A 16655-nucleotide genomic window follows, 5' to 3' on the forward strand; every position below is an offset into this window, starting at 1 on the left:
AACTGAAGCTCCTTTCTCTGTGATAACTCCAGCTGTGTCAAGTTGACACAAAAATAGCCAGTACACTGTCTTAAAATGTGAAAAGATAGTTTCATTTACTTTGCTGTAAAACAGTCAACTCCAAGCTTAATGCTGTAAAACAGCCAGCGTATCAGTAGGTTTTTCAGTTTCAGGGATTTAGAAAAACTACACCAAAGTAATTCATCTCAGCTTCACATTTTCCAGGCCCTCAACTGAATAGCTGCAAAGGCTGACTATAATCTCAGCAGTCAACAAGTAGGGGCTAACATCCCCCTCCCCCGACGACACTTGCCCAAGCCCTTGGACCGCTGTAATCCCAGTTCTTGGAACTGCAGCAATCCGGTAGCTACAAATTTGAGGCCAGCCTGGTCTTCATAGTTCAAGGCCACCCAGGCTACATGTCAATATTTGTTTTTGTTGTTTTCTTTTTCCCTGCAGCAATCCAGTAGCTACAAATTTGAGGCCAGCCTGGTCTTCATAGTTCAAGGCCACCCAGGCTACATATCAATATTTGTTTTTGTTGTTTTCTTTTGCCCCCAAAACAATTTTTTATTAGATATTTTCTTCATTTACATTTCAAATGCTATCCCGAAAGTCCCCTATACCCTCCCCCTACCCTGCTCCCCAACCTACCCACTCCCACTTCCTGGCCCCTGTCATTCCCCTGTACTGGAGCATATAATCTTTGCAAGATCAAGGGCCTCTCCTCTCATTGATGGCCCACTAGGCCATCCTCTGCTACACACGCAGCTAGAGACACGAGCTTTGGGGGTAACTGGGTAGTTCATATTGTTGATCCTCCTATAGGGCTGCAAACCCCTTCAGCTCCTTGGGTACTTTTTTGTTGTTTTAATTAGTAAAACTAAAATGGGGTTGGTAAAGTATTTGCCATTGTAAACATTAAGACCTGATTTATGAGTGGTGAGGAGCGCTGTAGTCCTGGCCCTCAGGAAGTAGAGACAGGAGGATCTCAGCATGCATGTTGGCCACCTTACCTTAGCCACAGTCCCAGTGAGACTTTTGTCTCAAAAACAAACAGGTAAATGAGACCTGATAACACCCAAGGTTTTCCTCTGGCCTTGACGTCCAAAGGCATACAAATTCCTAAACACAGCTATACACACCTGCACATAAAAACACACACTAACTTAAATTTTTGAAGTATTTTCTAAAAGACATAAATAGTGTATAAAATTAATACAATTACTTCTTCCTTAAGTGGTTGTTAGCATCACTTAGCCATTTGGAAGCAGAATTTTATCTACAGGAAGATTAATTTAAACTAAAATATCATTAAAGCTATTTCATTTTCCCAGTTTTCTTCCCTTGCCAGTTTTAGTGACTTTTGGTTGCCATGGCATTCCTTTCTTTTACATTGTCCTGTTTGTTGGCAGGAATCCTTCATGTTTCTTTATTGCTTTAGGATCTTCATGGTCTTTGGTGGCATCCCATCATTGTGATAATTGGTAATTTATGGGTTGTTTTTCTTCATTCTAGCTACACATTTATTGCTTTATTGTACTTTAAAAAAAAAAACTACTTTGAAAACGTGCACTGTCGGTCTGCTTGCTATGGGTTTAGTTTGCTTTGTTTTCCAGTCTCTTAATTTGTAAATATGATTCATTGATTCTCTAATCTGCTACAAACTTTGAAAGATATAATAATTTCTGCCTAAACCTGCTAAGGTACAAGTTTAACATTTTTGTTTTCTTGATTTATTCATTTCAGTGATACTGACCCATAGGTTGTTTAGAAATGTGCTCATTTCTAAGCATTAGGAATTGTGTAAGAAATCCCTTGTTGGTGGTTTAATTTGGTTACATTATGTCAAAGAATATACTTTGTATTATTTTAGTGGTCCATAAAGTTGTTGAAATTTGTTTCTTTGGTATAGTATGCCTTTGTAAATATTTAATGTGACCTTGAAATACTATGGTTTTTCTGGTCAATGGCTAGAATGCTCTAGGAAGTGTTGCTCAGGGTTTATTTTTTTCATGGTAGTATTGTGAAAGTCTGCCTGTTCTCACTGATCTCTGTCACTCACTGAGATGAAGATGCTAAAATCTCCACTGTAATCATGAATTTGCCTTCGTTCACTATTGTGCTGTTAGGTTTTATCCTTATTTTTTTATAATATTCCTTGTATTGAATGAAAACCACTTTTCCTACCTTTCTTTTTGTTAATTTTAATGTGAGTAACTTTCTAGTTTTTAGGGTTTTGGTTTTTTTCCAACTTTTCTGAGCCCTTATGTTTAAATAGATTTCTAATAGATCTTAGAATAGTTTCATTTTTTTAAACTCATTTTGGTCATTCCTGCCTTTTAATTGAAATATTAAGGCCTTTTAATGTGTTTATCAATAAAGCCTGGGCATTCCATATAAACATGGTTTATTACCATGTTAACCATGACAAACATAAGGTTTGTACTTTCAGATTGAGAAAAAGTAAATGGGCCAGGCATAATGCCACATGTCTGTAGCTGCTCTGGAGGCTGTCAAAAGAGAATTGCTTAAGCCTAGGAAATTCACGCTACTCTGCGAAAAATATACTCTATTTTTAAAAAGAAAAATAAGAAATGTTAAGTGAGGAGGTTTTTGGAAGGGAGCTTAAGGGGAAGAAAAAGGATAAATTTTATAATTTAAAGTGAAAGGATTTATCCTAAAGATTAAATCATGTGAGGTGGTTTACTATAGCTAAATGCCTAAAGATTGAAAGCATCCTCCATGTCCTGGGGGTACTCAGTTACCTGAGCCATACTACCTCTCTACCATGGACTTCTCTGTGGCTCTAGGACAGATGGCGAGCCTTCCACATTTTAATGGCATACTCTAGAAAGCTATTGACTTAAATATACAACGTGCAAAGCAGTGTATGTGGTAAGCTTGCAGTGGAGGGAGAAGACTAGAATGTTAAGTGCATGTGTTTGCCGAGACTCTCTGGACAGATCCAGAGGAGGCCAGTAAGGGTGCGCCTTTAGGAACTCTTCATTGCTTATTCTTAGAACTTTAGCTATGTGCTGTCTCTAAGTATAAAGTAATTTAAAGTTAATATATGATCAGTGGCTTTTGAAAAGCAATTTTACTTGTAGAAGCAAGTTAGTGCAGAAAGGAGTGGATTTTAAGAAGGAATGGCAATTTGTTCTGTGTGCTTTTGCATTCTAGGTTTTAGATAGGAATTCATTGGGAATATTTAAATATTTTATAGTGACATCTGAATATAGAGAACAGTAACAGTGAATGTGTCCCAGTTGGGGGACACAGGTACTGTAAGTCATTTGTCCATTTTACTACAGGTGTATCTGCCCTGTGTTTTGCAAACCAAAAAGAGATATGTGGGTTACATGTATGAAACACTGGATCAGAAGGACCCGGTATTTGATGCGAAAGGAATAGAAACAGTCAGAAGAGACTCTTGCCCTGCTGTTTCTAAGGTGAGTCCTGTGTCTGTTGTTCTCAGCAGTAAGAAATGTAGCTATCCTTAAACATACATCTAGTTAAAGAACTATGCCTCACAGAATTACATGAAAATACCGGAGAAGCGTGAATTGTGAGAATTGTATTTTTAATTGGAGACTATTCTACCTTAGTGTTTAGTTTCAGACCTCTTACCATACCTTTCTATCAACATCTCTATCAAAATTACGAGTTTCTTGGGCATTGCCTTTGAAGATAGGCTAGCTTCTCGTGTAACAGCTCCCAAGAAGTAGGGAGCAGGACTCAGACAAGAAATCCTCAGGTACCTCCAGAGAAACTCAGTTCGTTCCAGATTGACTGAGGGGTCCACTAAGTCAGTCCACTGCACGCTGGGTCATGTTATATCTGAAACCGTGCATACAGAGACTCCATCGCTTACCTGCACTATTAAAATAGGCAAAAGGCAGATTTTTTTATTTTATGTGACTCATCGGTGATATTTATATTTTTCATTTTTTCTTTAGCTAACTTGGATTCTTTCAGTACATAATATTTTGTCATATTTCTATATTTCTTGTTCTCCAGGTGCTTTGACTATTTAAGAAAAACAAAGTTTTATGTTTTCCTCACATAGCAAATGTTTCTTCTGAATATCATTCCAATATAATTTTTCTCACACTGTGTGATAGTCTAAGAAATAACAAGCTATATAAAGTCTCAAATACTTCCAGTTTCTAATCATTTTTAGTATCTAATCACAGGATTGGGCGTGTGTGCGTGCGTGCGTGCGTGCGTGTGTGCGTGCGTGCGTGCGTGCGTGTGTGTGTGTGTGTGTGTGTGTGTGTGTGTGTGTGTGTGTGTGTTTGATTCCAGTACCAGATAGCTTTTTAAAGAAAACTTAACAATAATACTGAAACATACTGGGAGTTATTTTATCTTTTCTGCATCTTTTTGTTTTAAGATACTTGAGCGTTCTCTAAAGCTGCTGTTCGAAACAAGAGATATTAGTCTAATTAAACAGTATGTACAGCGACAATGTATGAAGCTTGTGGAAGGGAAGGCCAGCATACAAGATTTTATCTTTGCCAAGGAGTACAGAGGAAGTTTTTCTTACAGGCCTGGAGCCTGTGTCCCAGCCCTTGAACTTACAAGGTAATGATGTGCACTCCAGCCCGTTCCTCTGTGCATAACATAGTGCATAGTGTACAGTCCAGAGGTCGCCTGCCACACAGTAGGAGAAAGACAGCTAGTTAGAACTGCAGTGTTTTCTCTATGTTCCCACACTAACCTCATGAAAATTCAAATGTTCCCCTGTGCTTTGTAAGATTTCTCCTTCTGAGCTTTTCTTAGGAAACTAAATGCAACCAAGCTGATGTGTCTGATTACATTTGTTTCTTCCATAGCAGAATCACTCACAGTCCTTAAATTTGAAATGGCAAAGCATTTAGATGTCATTCTGCAGTCAGATTGTTTAGATAATTTCTCTCTTCTTTCACTATTAGATATATAATAACACCAAGGACTCATCCCTAAACCAGGTAACAGTGCTATAGAGCATAAGTCTCAAACTGCTATAGCACTGTCTACTTGATATCAGCTGAGCAAAGTGTACATAATTCTCAATGAATCAACAATCTAATTTGAAGGATTGCTCTTGGTTCAGGCTTAATTCTGAATAGTTTGCTGGCAAGATGCCTTCTCTGACAGTCTGTGTACTTAATTTGGATTTGAACAGGAAAATGCTTGCTTATGATCGGCGCTCTGAGCCTCGAGTTGGAGAACGAGTGCCATATGTCATCATTTATGGGACCCCTGGACTACCCCTTATCCAGTTGATAAGGCGCCCAGCAGAAGTCTTACAGGATCCCACTCTGAGGCTGAATGCCACTTACTACATCACCAAACAAATTCTTCCACCCCTGGCCAGAATCTTCTCTCTTATTGGTATTGATGTCTTCAGCTGGTATCAAGAATTACCAAGGGTAAGTTTACTAAATAACATATGTCCTATAAATACTTCACTTCAGAATTCAATGTAACTGTATTTTATGTATGTGCAGTGAGAAATTATCCTAAATTATCCTCCATTATTGAAACTTGCACAGATGCCGTGCTTGCCAGGCTTCCTGGAGGAGAGATTATAAATATCTGTGTGTACCGTCTCAGCTTCTAGCAAGTTCCAAACCGTAGAAACATTCAATGAATCCCCAAGAGTTTCAGTGCTGATTGGCCTTTTATTGACAACTCAATAAATCAGCTAGTGAAAAAAAAAGTGAATTACAAAATTACTTCAAAATGGGAAGGTTTTTTTTTTGTTTTTTAAGATTTTATGAGTGTTTTTGTTTATATGGGTGTATATGCACATGGATGTGTCTGATAACAGTGGAAATCAGAAGAGGGCATCAGATATCCTGAAACTGGAGTTACAGATGTTTGTGGGTTGCCTTGTTTGTGCTGGGAACTGAACTGGGGTCCTCTGTAAGAACAGCAGGTGCTCTTAACCACTGAGACATCGCCCCAGCCCTTTAAGTAGATATTTAAGAAATGCATAGGAGGGCTGGAGAGATGGCTCAGCGGTTAAGAGCACTGACTGCTCTTCCAGAGCTCTTGAGTTCAATCCTCAGCAACCACATGGTTGCTCACAACCATCTGTAATGGGATCTGATGCCCTCTTCTGATGTGACTAAAGACAGCTACAGTGACTCATATACATTAATAAATTTTTTTTATAAAAAGAAAGAAATACATTGGCGGGGACCGAGGATATGACTTAATAAGCATAGTGGTTGCTGCCACTAACAAGATGACTTGAGTTCAGATCCCTAGCGCCCACATCGAATGGTCGATAGACAGTGCGTGCCTAAACACCGGGAGGCAGAGGTAAGATAAGAGAGTTCCAGTGCTGGATAACCAGCCAGTCTAGCCAGTCTAGCTCCAAATTTAGTAAGAGACCCTGTCTCAGCGGGTCGGGGGAGTGAAGACAGTGGAAGTAAGTACCTGAAACCAGGCTGTGAGCTCCACATGCTATACACAGCACACTTAAAATGCATGGGATATAAGCCAGATGGTGGCGGACACCTGCACTTCCAGAACTGTGGAAACTGGAGCAGGAACATGCTGAACTTGAGGTTAACCTAGCCAGATCCTCTCTCTAGGAAAAGAGTACATGGGATTTAGTATCTAGACATAATCCAGCAAAAAACAGATGAAAGAACTGATTCCAAATACCATTTCACTTGAGTAAAATGCCCGGTGTGGAAGCTTAGAACAGAGCTTTGCTTGAACTCTTCTTGCTTAGTTTAGGTGCCTGAAAAGGTAATATAAAAGTCGAAGCACCTGGGGCACATTTTTCTAAAAGAGTATTCATTTTTTATCTGTTTGTGAGAATTTACTTCAAATGTGCTCAGTCATTTGTCAATAATTCATAGTATTCAGCCAAACTAATAAAGAAAACTCATTTTTTTAAACTATATTACATTTTTAGAAAGAAGGGGAAACATAAGCAAGGAAACTAAGGTTAGAACTACTTTAGAGAAGCTTTGCTGGTTATTATAAAATGCTCTATCCTGGCTAGAAGCCAGGAAATGCAGTTTTTGGGTTTTTTTTATAATTGCATGACCAGCAAGAATTCTAGGTCAGTGACATTTCTAAAATGCTTTACTCCTTATTTATGCAAAGTGATCTTATAAACTCCGAGAACAGAATATTATTTCCATGTGAAAAGAATACCTGATCTCTGAAACATACTATGCCAGCTAAAGAATTCCTGGGGATGTGTATCCAATTAACTTGAAATGCTTTGTATTTACTTTCATTGGAACTTCCACACTCTCCTGACTAACAAAACAAGACATCTGATGATAGTGGTGTGTCAGCTCAGGGGCTGCACACATAGTCTAGGTTGACAGTACTTTTTACTCATATAGAGGACCCAGGTTCAATTTCTAGCATCATATCGTAACTCACAACCACCTATAGCCCCAGTTCCAGGATATCCAACAGGAATATATGTATTACACATATATGCAAGCAGGTAAAACATTCATACATGTAAAATAAATAAAATCTTTTACAATGTAAGGTCTATATAAGTCTTAAAAAGACTTTGGTCCATAAAGACTTTGATCACTCCTATAACTCCCTTACTTAAAACAGTTTTTGAACATTTGTTAAAGGAGAGAAAGAGAAAACTATAATTAGGTGAGTAGCTGCTCTGCTGTGAAGACCACTGTGACTTACTTCTGAACTGATGTATTTATAGATCCAGAAAGCTACAAGCTCCTCCAGAAGTGAACTCGAAGGGCGGAAAGGCACTATCTCTCAGTATTTCACTACTTTGCACTGTCCTGTGTGTGATGACCTGACTCAGCATGGTATCTGTAGTAAATGTCGGAGCCAGCCTCAGCATGTAGCAATCATCCTCAATCAAGAAATTCGAGAATTGGAGCGTAAACAGGAGCAGCTTATAAAGGTACAGCCTTGATCAGCAGATCCCAACACCCAAACGGTCTGATTCTTCAGGGAGACAGCATCAGCTCTTCAGGGTAGAATGAGATGTGAATCCAGTGTGAACAGTGAAGTGAGCATTCTAACCACAGAGACTCCTAGTACAGTTGGTGGTAGAGAAATGGCTCAGGGACTACAAGTGCCTACTGCTCTGGCAGTTCCTAGCACCCATATTACAGACAGTTGGAACTCCTGTTCCCAGGATCCAGTGCCTTCTGGCCTCTATGGGGACCTTCACAAATATTATACAAATAAGCTCAGTCAGGGACACACAAATAAATATTAATATTTTTTAATTAACACTGCAATTTTAAAGTAAAAATGGTTTAAGTTATTTTATAATTTACTTTTTTGTTTTATGGGATTGAATATTGTTTATTAAGCCTAGATTACAATGGCCATCTACCTAATATCTTTTATTTAAAAATAATGTGTTACAGCTCTGCAGGGAAAGTTTTCTTCAGTGCAAATATAACAGTTCTGCTCCAGGAAGGGAGGTTTCCCTCACTACAAGTGTTACAGTTCTGCACCCAGAGGGGAAGAGTTTCCCCAGCAAAAGCATTACAGCTCTGTTCCCAGAGGTATCCTGGCAAGGATCACCGCATCTAGTATCTGCATTAGATCTTTCACCCTAATAGCCAGGTTTTATCTCACTTTATTAAAACTTACTTACATCCTGCCACTTAGATCTGAGCTTTCTAAAACTATCACTGCTTCTTGGTATCAGGGACTGGAGTATTGCTGTGATAGGCCTGACCCATGTTTTTGCTTGTAGGAATATGGATTTTCGGATGTTGGAAAGCAGTAGAATGTTTTAAATGATGCTTAGTGGGCCATTCTTGTAGTAGCATAGAGGATGGTGGTGCTGAGGGTGTCTGGCTCAATAGGTTTCAGAGGAGAAGAATTTTAGTATGTTGCCTAGAGATGGTTCTTTTAATTTTAGTGAAGAATATGGCTGCTTTTTGTCCTTGTCCAAAGAGCTTTCCTGAGGCTAAGGTAAAAATACTTAGATTAATTGAATTGACAAAGGAAGTCTCAGAAAAGCCTACTTAGACTTTGTCCTTTGGTTCACTCTTATGAGGAACATTTTTATCAAGTGTAGCAAGCTTAGAAAGGAAAAATACAAAGTGCATGGTTCAAGGATTAAAGAGGCAACAGGAAGTGGAATGGAGCTAAATCTCCATTCAGGGATATTACATGTAATTAAAGGAGTGGTGACTTTGGGGCAAGATCCCACCCAACTTAAAGTTTATTGTTTATGTGTTTAAAGTTGAACTAGGGATAGTTATATCATGTTAGGTGCTATTATGACCTGGTAATTGTTTTCATTTGGACATAAAGATATTTGGTTATGTCAAATTGACAAGAGATGGGTTGTGATGGCTATTCTTGGTTGTCAACTTGACTATGTCTGGAATAAATTACAATCCAGAACTTACAAAGATCTTATGAAAAGGAAAAGGGTGGTGGTACATGCCTTTAATCCCAGCATCCAGGTGACAGAGCCATCAGATCTCTGAGTTCAAGGTCAGTCTACAGAGCAAGTTTCAGGAAAGTTAAATTTAGGCAGTGAAGGATGTAATAGAAAAACGGGGCCATATTTCAACCCTACCAAGCAGCAGAACGTGGCAGCTTCAGCCATCTGGCTCTGACTTTAAAGTGAAAAGTATAAGGGGTTCCTTGGACAATTAATGATACTTAACTGGAGCCTGGAGGAGGGCCTGTTCAAGTTGCTGGGATGGCTTAGTAATGGGTTCAAGAAAGGGTTCATGTGAGGGGTCAAGGGCCACCTTATATAAGGTGGTCAAGAAGAGAGAGACGGAATCTAGGAGCATAAGAAACCAGATATCCCTGAGAAGAATAGAATTTCATGCTTGCTAGTGGGACTGTACATGACTGGATTAAGTGTTTTCTATCTGTGGTAGTGGCCTTGGCTAATCCCAGATAAGTAGCTTGAGGAGTAAACAGCTGGACCTTAAATATGAGACTCTATATCCCTTGCCTGACAATTTAATAAGGTAGAGGTGTCTGCCTGGCTGATTTGCAGGGATGGACTACAAAGAAAAAGATCATCTACATATTGTATAAGCTTGGATTTAGGGAGAGATAAGTGAGAGGCCAGAACCTGGCCAAATAGATTTGGGCTGTCCTGGACCCCCTGGGGTAGGATGGTCCAAATAAGTTGGGTAGATGTTTGGCTATAAAGGGGCTGGGGTATCCCATACCCAGGGATCTACCTGAGAGAGGTTAGTAAGGGAAAAGGTATGTCAAAGTGTGTGGTTTGGAGAACAGGAGGGGAACAACTGGTGAGTTTGAGGTCAAGCAGATGTAGGGAGCAAAAGAAATAGTAGCTCCCATTTTGGCTAGGAGGGCCCTTCCCAGCAAGGGCTGGGACAGGTTGGTACCGCTAGAAAGGAATGGGTAAGAAGGATATCCTGAAATATATAGCTAAGTGGTGAGGTTTGGTGAGCCTGGTAAGGCTGTCCCGCTATTCCAACAATAGAGGAATGAGGAGAGGTGAGTCCCCAGAACTTTGTCAGAACTGAAAATGTGGCCCCATTGTCCAGAAGGCAGGAGATTGAGTGTCCTAATACTGTGATGACTACGAAAAGCTCCCTGTCAGAGATGGCAGTGGTCAGGCCAGGGGAGCCTGGGCCCCCTCAGTTGTCCATGGCCAGACCAAGGAGATCAGCTAGGGGTGATCTGGGTTTGATTTCCCCAATTGATGGAGTCTTCCAAAGAGAAAGACTATATTTCTCTTGCTCTCAGTATTCCTAGAGTTGCTATAGTTCTTTGTTGGAGTTAGTCAACTTGAATATGTCTGTCTGTTCATGTTTGGGCAGTCATATTGATTAGACTTTAGAAGTGTATCTACTGACATTGCTAGGCAAGGCAAACTCCCTGATTCTCTAATTCTTACAACCTTTCTGCCCTCTCTCCCAAAATGTTCTCTGTGCTCCAAGACTGCATTTGGATTGCGTGTGGCTTTCTATATTGATTCTCTTGCACAGAGAAGTTTCCTTGATGAGGGATGAACACTACACTTATCTGCAGGTATAAGGACAGATGTTTAGAATGTAGAGATTATACTAGTTAGTAAAGCGGTGGCTATAGGTCTGCCTCCAGGGTCTGTGACCTCACAATGATATTTTTTAAATGTCTGCCTTCTTAAGGTAAAACATAGGTATCCTTTTGTGTTAGAATTTTAAATTAAAGTGTAAATCAAGCTGTAACACTCTGGGTTTAATCTCCAGTAAAAGCCTTGCAAGTAAACATGTCAGCTAAACGTAGCAAGTTAAGGGTCCCAGGCTAGAGCACTTACCAGCAGGCATGGAAAGGTCTTACCTAGTCATCAGTTCATCCTGGCACCTTAGTGTGGCAGCACAGGGGTGCTCTAATGGGGATAGATGGAGGCTCTTGGCAAAGATATAATTAGCAAGATGCTTCCTAGAATAGTACACTGCCTTTGCAGAGTATCTGCTTCTAAACAATTTGCTTGTGGTAATAATGTGACATTAGATACAGTGACCAGTGTGCTTAGGAAAATGTGCCTTCAGTTGACAGGCATTTTACAGATCGAAATTTCAGTGCCTTGTGAGCCATGTTTAAACCAGAACCCCTTGCACCAATGAACTAGAGCTTGTTCATCTCCTTAATCACAGTCTAATGCTGTCTCACTCGATTCTGAAATGGCAGTCTAAGCTGGCTGGCCTAAGAACTGCTTAATTCAGGTCATCTTCCTACCTGAGACTCCAAAGTAGCTAAGACTGAATGCTTGCACCTTTGGCCCCTTTTCTAACCACATAGTTGTTCTGTATTTCCTTGACTCTGAAGAGTTCTCACTAGTATTGGTTTAAACTAGTTTTCATACTTAGTAATCATTTTAACTACATTTATGACTTGAAGCTAGGCATCATTTATACCTGATTGTGCAAGGCATCATAATGTTTCCCCTTTGCTAGAAATGTGTTCTGTGATTAATTATTCTTAAGCACTTAGTAAGGATCCTACTGCTGTGCAGAGACACCGTGATAAGGCAACTCTTTAAAAAGAAAGCATGTGACTGAGGTCTAGCTTACAGTTTCACACTTTTCCAAAAAGGCCAAACCTCCTAAGCCTTTCACATAGTGTCTGTCACTCTCTGGTGACCAAGCATTCAAATCTATGGTCCTATGAGGACCCTTCTCATTCAAACTACCACATTCCATGCATTCAATCTGACTTCAAAAGTCTATCAGAGTCTCAACACGTTAAAAGTAGAAAGTTCAAAGTCTCTTCTGAGACTCATGGCAATCTCTTAACTGTAATGCTCTGTATGCAGATGGCATACTCTCAACAGATCATGGCATAGAATATATGTTATCAGTCCAAGCGTAGGAAAGGAAACTGGGGAAATACTGGACCAAAGCAAAACTAAAATCCAGCAGGGCAAAGTCCAAATTCTGTATCTCTGTCTGGTGTGCACTCTTCAGATTTCTACCTTATATCAGCTTTGTTGACTGCAACAAGCTGGTCGCACATCCTGTTAGCAGCCCTCCTTGCCAGGTATCCCATGGCTCTGGATCTCCAACATCCTGGGGTCCCCAAGGCAATCCAGGCTTCACTTTCACAGCATCATACAATGGTCTCTCTGAACCTCCATACAGAGACCCCATGATGTTCCCCTAGCCTTAGTGGCTTTCCTTAACCACTTGAGGGAGATTCAGCAATGTCTTTCTTGCATCCTTGACTCTAAAGCCAGAACCGTGTGGTCAAAGCTACCAAGTCTGCTGCTTAGTGGCCCTGGAACTCAACCCCTTCTTCCATTACATTTTTCCTTATTAACACCTTATACATGTTTATGTATTAGAATGTGATGACTTAGTGTGTGGCCAGTATGCAATCATTGGATCAGGTTAATTGACATTTCTTTGTATTAGTAATATCCTCTCCTCCCCTTTTTGGCCAACGGGCCTTATATCCAGAGCTGGTCTCAAACTTGCTGTCTGGCTGAGGATGACTTTAAACTTGTGCTGCCTCTAGCTCCTGCATGCTGGGGTTATGGGTATGCACCACTGCACTCGGTTTATGTGTATCAGCACTGGGGATTAAGCAAAGGCCTCTTTTCTACCTCCTTTGGGATAATTACTATAGATTGTTATCACCATGCTGTGTTCAAGACTAGAACTTATTCTTCCAATGTAAGTGTATTTTGATACCTGTTATGCAGCCTTTGTTTGTTTCTTCTCTCCCAATCCTCTAGTGATCATTATTACACTCTTTATTTCTATGAGATGTGACCAATTTAAATTTCTATATATGAAGATGTGGCGGGTTTTTCTTATGTATCTGGCTTATTTCAGTTGGTTGCATCCTTATTGCTACAAATGACGGGCTTTCCTTTATGACTGAACAATATTCTATTTTGTAGGTATGCCTTATTTTTCCTATTCATCTGTTGCTACAAACCTCAGGTGATGCCATATCTTGATGGTTGAAAATAGAACCTACAATTAACATAGGAGTTGAGTGTGTCTTTGATATAGTGATTTCATTCAGTTAGATATATGCTCAGTAGTAGAAATACTTGCATCACAACTAGTTCTATTCCTAAATGTTAATGTCCCCATACTGTCTTCTGATTCATTAATATCTTTTTTAAAAATAACTATTCTAATTGAGATTAACTGATATCTCCTTGTAGATTTGTTTGTTGGTTTTGGTTTTTTGAGAGAGAATGTTATAGCCCTGGCTAGCCTGGAACTCAGGACGCTCCAGAGTCAAGGATTATAAGAATGTGCCAGTACCCCCATATCTCCACTGCGGTCTTATTATCCTGCTTGTTAGTGATGTTAGCTGCTTTTTCATATTTTAGGGGCTTGCCGTTAAGTTTGTGTTCATTGTAGGTATTTCTTATCACATGAATAGTTTCCTAACATTTTCTCCCAACCCACTATCGTTTGCTATACATAAGCACCTTCGTTTAATAGAATCACAGTGTTGGTTACTGCTTTGGTTGCTCATGTTTTAAATCATAATCCTCAGTTGTGACTTTGTCAGCAGTGTGTGTAAGTCTCAGTGGCTTAGGTCAGTCTTATAGGACTAGATCTGAGACAGGGCTCTTCCAGGTGCTGGGTTCTGGTTCAGTAGTCTGGGCAAGCACAGGTAGCCTGCCTGTGCCTTTCAGTGTAACAAGGTAGTATTGTAAATGAAAGTGAACCAAGAAATAAAATGAATCTTGAGACCGTTTTGTACTTTCCATGAAATATGGCTAGGCTTCTGAGATAGGAAACAGACGGAATTCTCTGTACTGAGTTAAGATTGCCAGTTAACTCAGGTAGCAGAAAAGAAGGAATCTAAAAACATGTTATTTACATAGGGGGGTGTGTGTGTGTGTATGTATGTATGTATGTGTGTATGTGTGCGTGTGTATGTATGTGTGTATATACACACAGAAGCATTCCTATTGTTCTGTTTTCTTCCATCTTCAGATATGCAGGAACTGTACAGGTTCCTTTGACCGACATATCCCATGTGTTTCTCTCAACTGCCCGGTACTTTTCAAACTCTCACGAGTAAACAGAGAATTATCCAAGGCACCATACCTGCGACAGTTACTGGACCAGTTTTAAGTTAGCAGTGTCACAGAATCCCAGGTGCTCTCTGCTCAGTGTTTACCACTCAGTTCCTCTGCATGGTGCTTTCTCAACCTCCATCAAGTCAAAGATGTTCACTGTCTGTCTGCCATCCAAGACTATGAAGATTTCTGCTAACAGAATTAAAAAGGATACATGCTGCTCTCTGGATAGCTCACTTCTTACAATGTACAAATTCCTCATCATTTCACCTTTGAACATTGTTTTATAATAATACAGGTGTTGGATTTGCTCCAGTTTATGTACCATCTTGTAAATCCATTTGAACAGATCATGTTTACTTCCCTGTGGAAGGAACACTGAAAACCTCTTAAAGTCATTCGTGTGTATTCCTTAAACTGTCTGTATCAGGATGTGTTGCTTAGAGATATCCACTCACTTTATAATTTTGACTGCAAAATATTTTGTAAATACACTTTTTTACTTTTCAAATAACTGAGTAAAATAATGTGCAATGAATTTTATACAATGATTTTCACGTTGTTGGTATATCTCCTCTAGGTTTTGCTTGACTCAAAGGTAGATTTGTTACTTTGATCAAACTGTGCAAATAGTACCATGTGTAGCATTTTTGAAACATTCTTTTCTAAAGACCGCTGTCTTGCTATAGCTACTAACGGGGCATTGTGAGGAACTGTGCAAAGACATTTTTGTTACAAACCTGTGGGCCTGTTGCAATACTTTAAAAATAAAATAAAAAAATTTATTCCATTTTGCTTGTTTTGTATAGACATTTCTATTGCTTCTAAATATGCTTAAAATATTTTCTTTCCTTATGTACTGTACAGTTAATCTTATTTGCCATCCCTTGAACACAAATGTGTATTTAGGATATTTGTATAACTGTATAAAATGAAAAAGGAATTATGTGGTCAGTGCATTGTTTTTTAAACTGGAAATCCTTTGTTTTGAGAGTTAATAATGGAAACCAAATTAAAAATTGAATAAAATATGAAATACAGTGCTATGACTTTTATCTTGCCATAAGTAGAATTCTCTTCATCAGTTCTATAAGCAACACGGGTTCCATCTAACCCTAGGCTTTCCTGAATTCTAATGAGGTAAATGTGGGGCCTAGAGATGTAGCACAATTGGTAGAGTACTTGCCTAGCATGGAGGAGGCCTGGATTCCATCCTCAGCACCACATAAACACAGCACAGTAAGCATGCGCTTAGAAGGTGGATGCAGGACGGCCTGGAGTTCAAGGTCATTTACCTGGTAGATCTGAGGCCAGCTGGGCTACAAAAGATCCTATCAAACAAACACCAGGTATGCTGCCCTCTAACTGTAACCCCCCAGGCCTCTGGGAGGCTGAGGCAGGGCACCTGCAAATTCTAGTTCAACTTGGGCTACATGTATACGCTAGCTGTCTTGGAGGAGAATGGTAAACTTGGCTAATGCTTATAACCTGACTTCCGTTCTTTTACCAAAACTTTGGGATTAGCTTTTTTAAGACAGCAGAATATTCTAGACAAAATTTAGCATCACCTTTTAGATCAGATTGGTTGCTGCCAGTAAGAGGAATTTCACTTCCATGCAGTCAGACTTTTAGACTAAGACTGCGGAGGGGAAGCAAAGCAACATTTCCTTCTTTTTAAAAGCTTAAATGCCGATTATTTTCCCATAGAAGGGGCTCATAGATTCCCAGCTGCTTAGCACCATAGAGGAGTTTCCCACTGCCAGAGGGTTTAGTTTTATTTTTATTTAGACAGGGTCTCTCTGTGTAGCTCCAGCTTCCCTGGAACTTACTCTGTGAAACAGGCTGCCTCTGCCTCCCCAGTGCTAGGATTAAAGGTATGTACCACCATGCCTAACCACTGCCAGAATTTAAATATGTACTTTTATAAATAAGAGATTAACTTTCTGGAAATAACATAACAATTATGGAACCAAAGAGATACAAATCCTATCCTTCACAAGTCTTTTTAAACCATAGTCAATCCTCACTTTGTGGGATCTTTTTATTTGTAGGGGGGCTGGAGCTGTCTGTAGTGTCAGAACTTTCACATATATCATAGTAGCAACATGGTATTTCAATAGTAATCATTTTGTATCATAAGGCAGCTGTTAATAGTTTT

The 16655-nt window shown here is 39.6% G+C and overlaps 1 protein-coding gene across 2 annotated transcripts in view; it reads left to right on the plus strand.

The window, feature by feature from the left end:
* LOC115032161 (DNA polymerase zeta catalytic subunit-like) overlaps positions 1–15533 on the plus strand; it is a 30157-nt gene extending 14624 nt beyond the window's left edge. For both annotated transcript variants that reach the window (XM_029482855.1, XM_029482856.1), the window contains exons 6-10: positions 3315–3452; positions 4397–4587; positions 5171–5417; positions 7697–7906; positions 14412–15533. In XM_029482855.1, coding sequence (XP_029338715.1) covers positions 3315–3452; positions 4397–4587; positions 5171–5417; positions 7697–7906; positions 14412–14552 — 927 coding nt within the window. In that variant the 3' untranslated portion in view covers positions 14553–15533. The remainder of the gene's footprint in view (positions 1–3314; positions 3453–4396; positions 4588–5170; positions 5418–7696; positions 7907–14411) is intronic.
* Positions 15534–16655: the final 1122 nt, after the last annotated feature.

The sequence above is a fragment of the Mus caroli genome, chromosome 10 (genome assembly GCF_900094665.2).
Source record: "Mus caroli chromosome 10, CAROLI_EIJ_v1.1, whole genome shotgun sequence".
Lineage (NCBI taxonomy): Eukaryota > Metazoa > Chordata > Mammalia > Rodentia > Muridae > Mus > Mus caroli.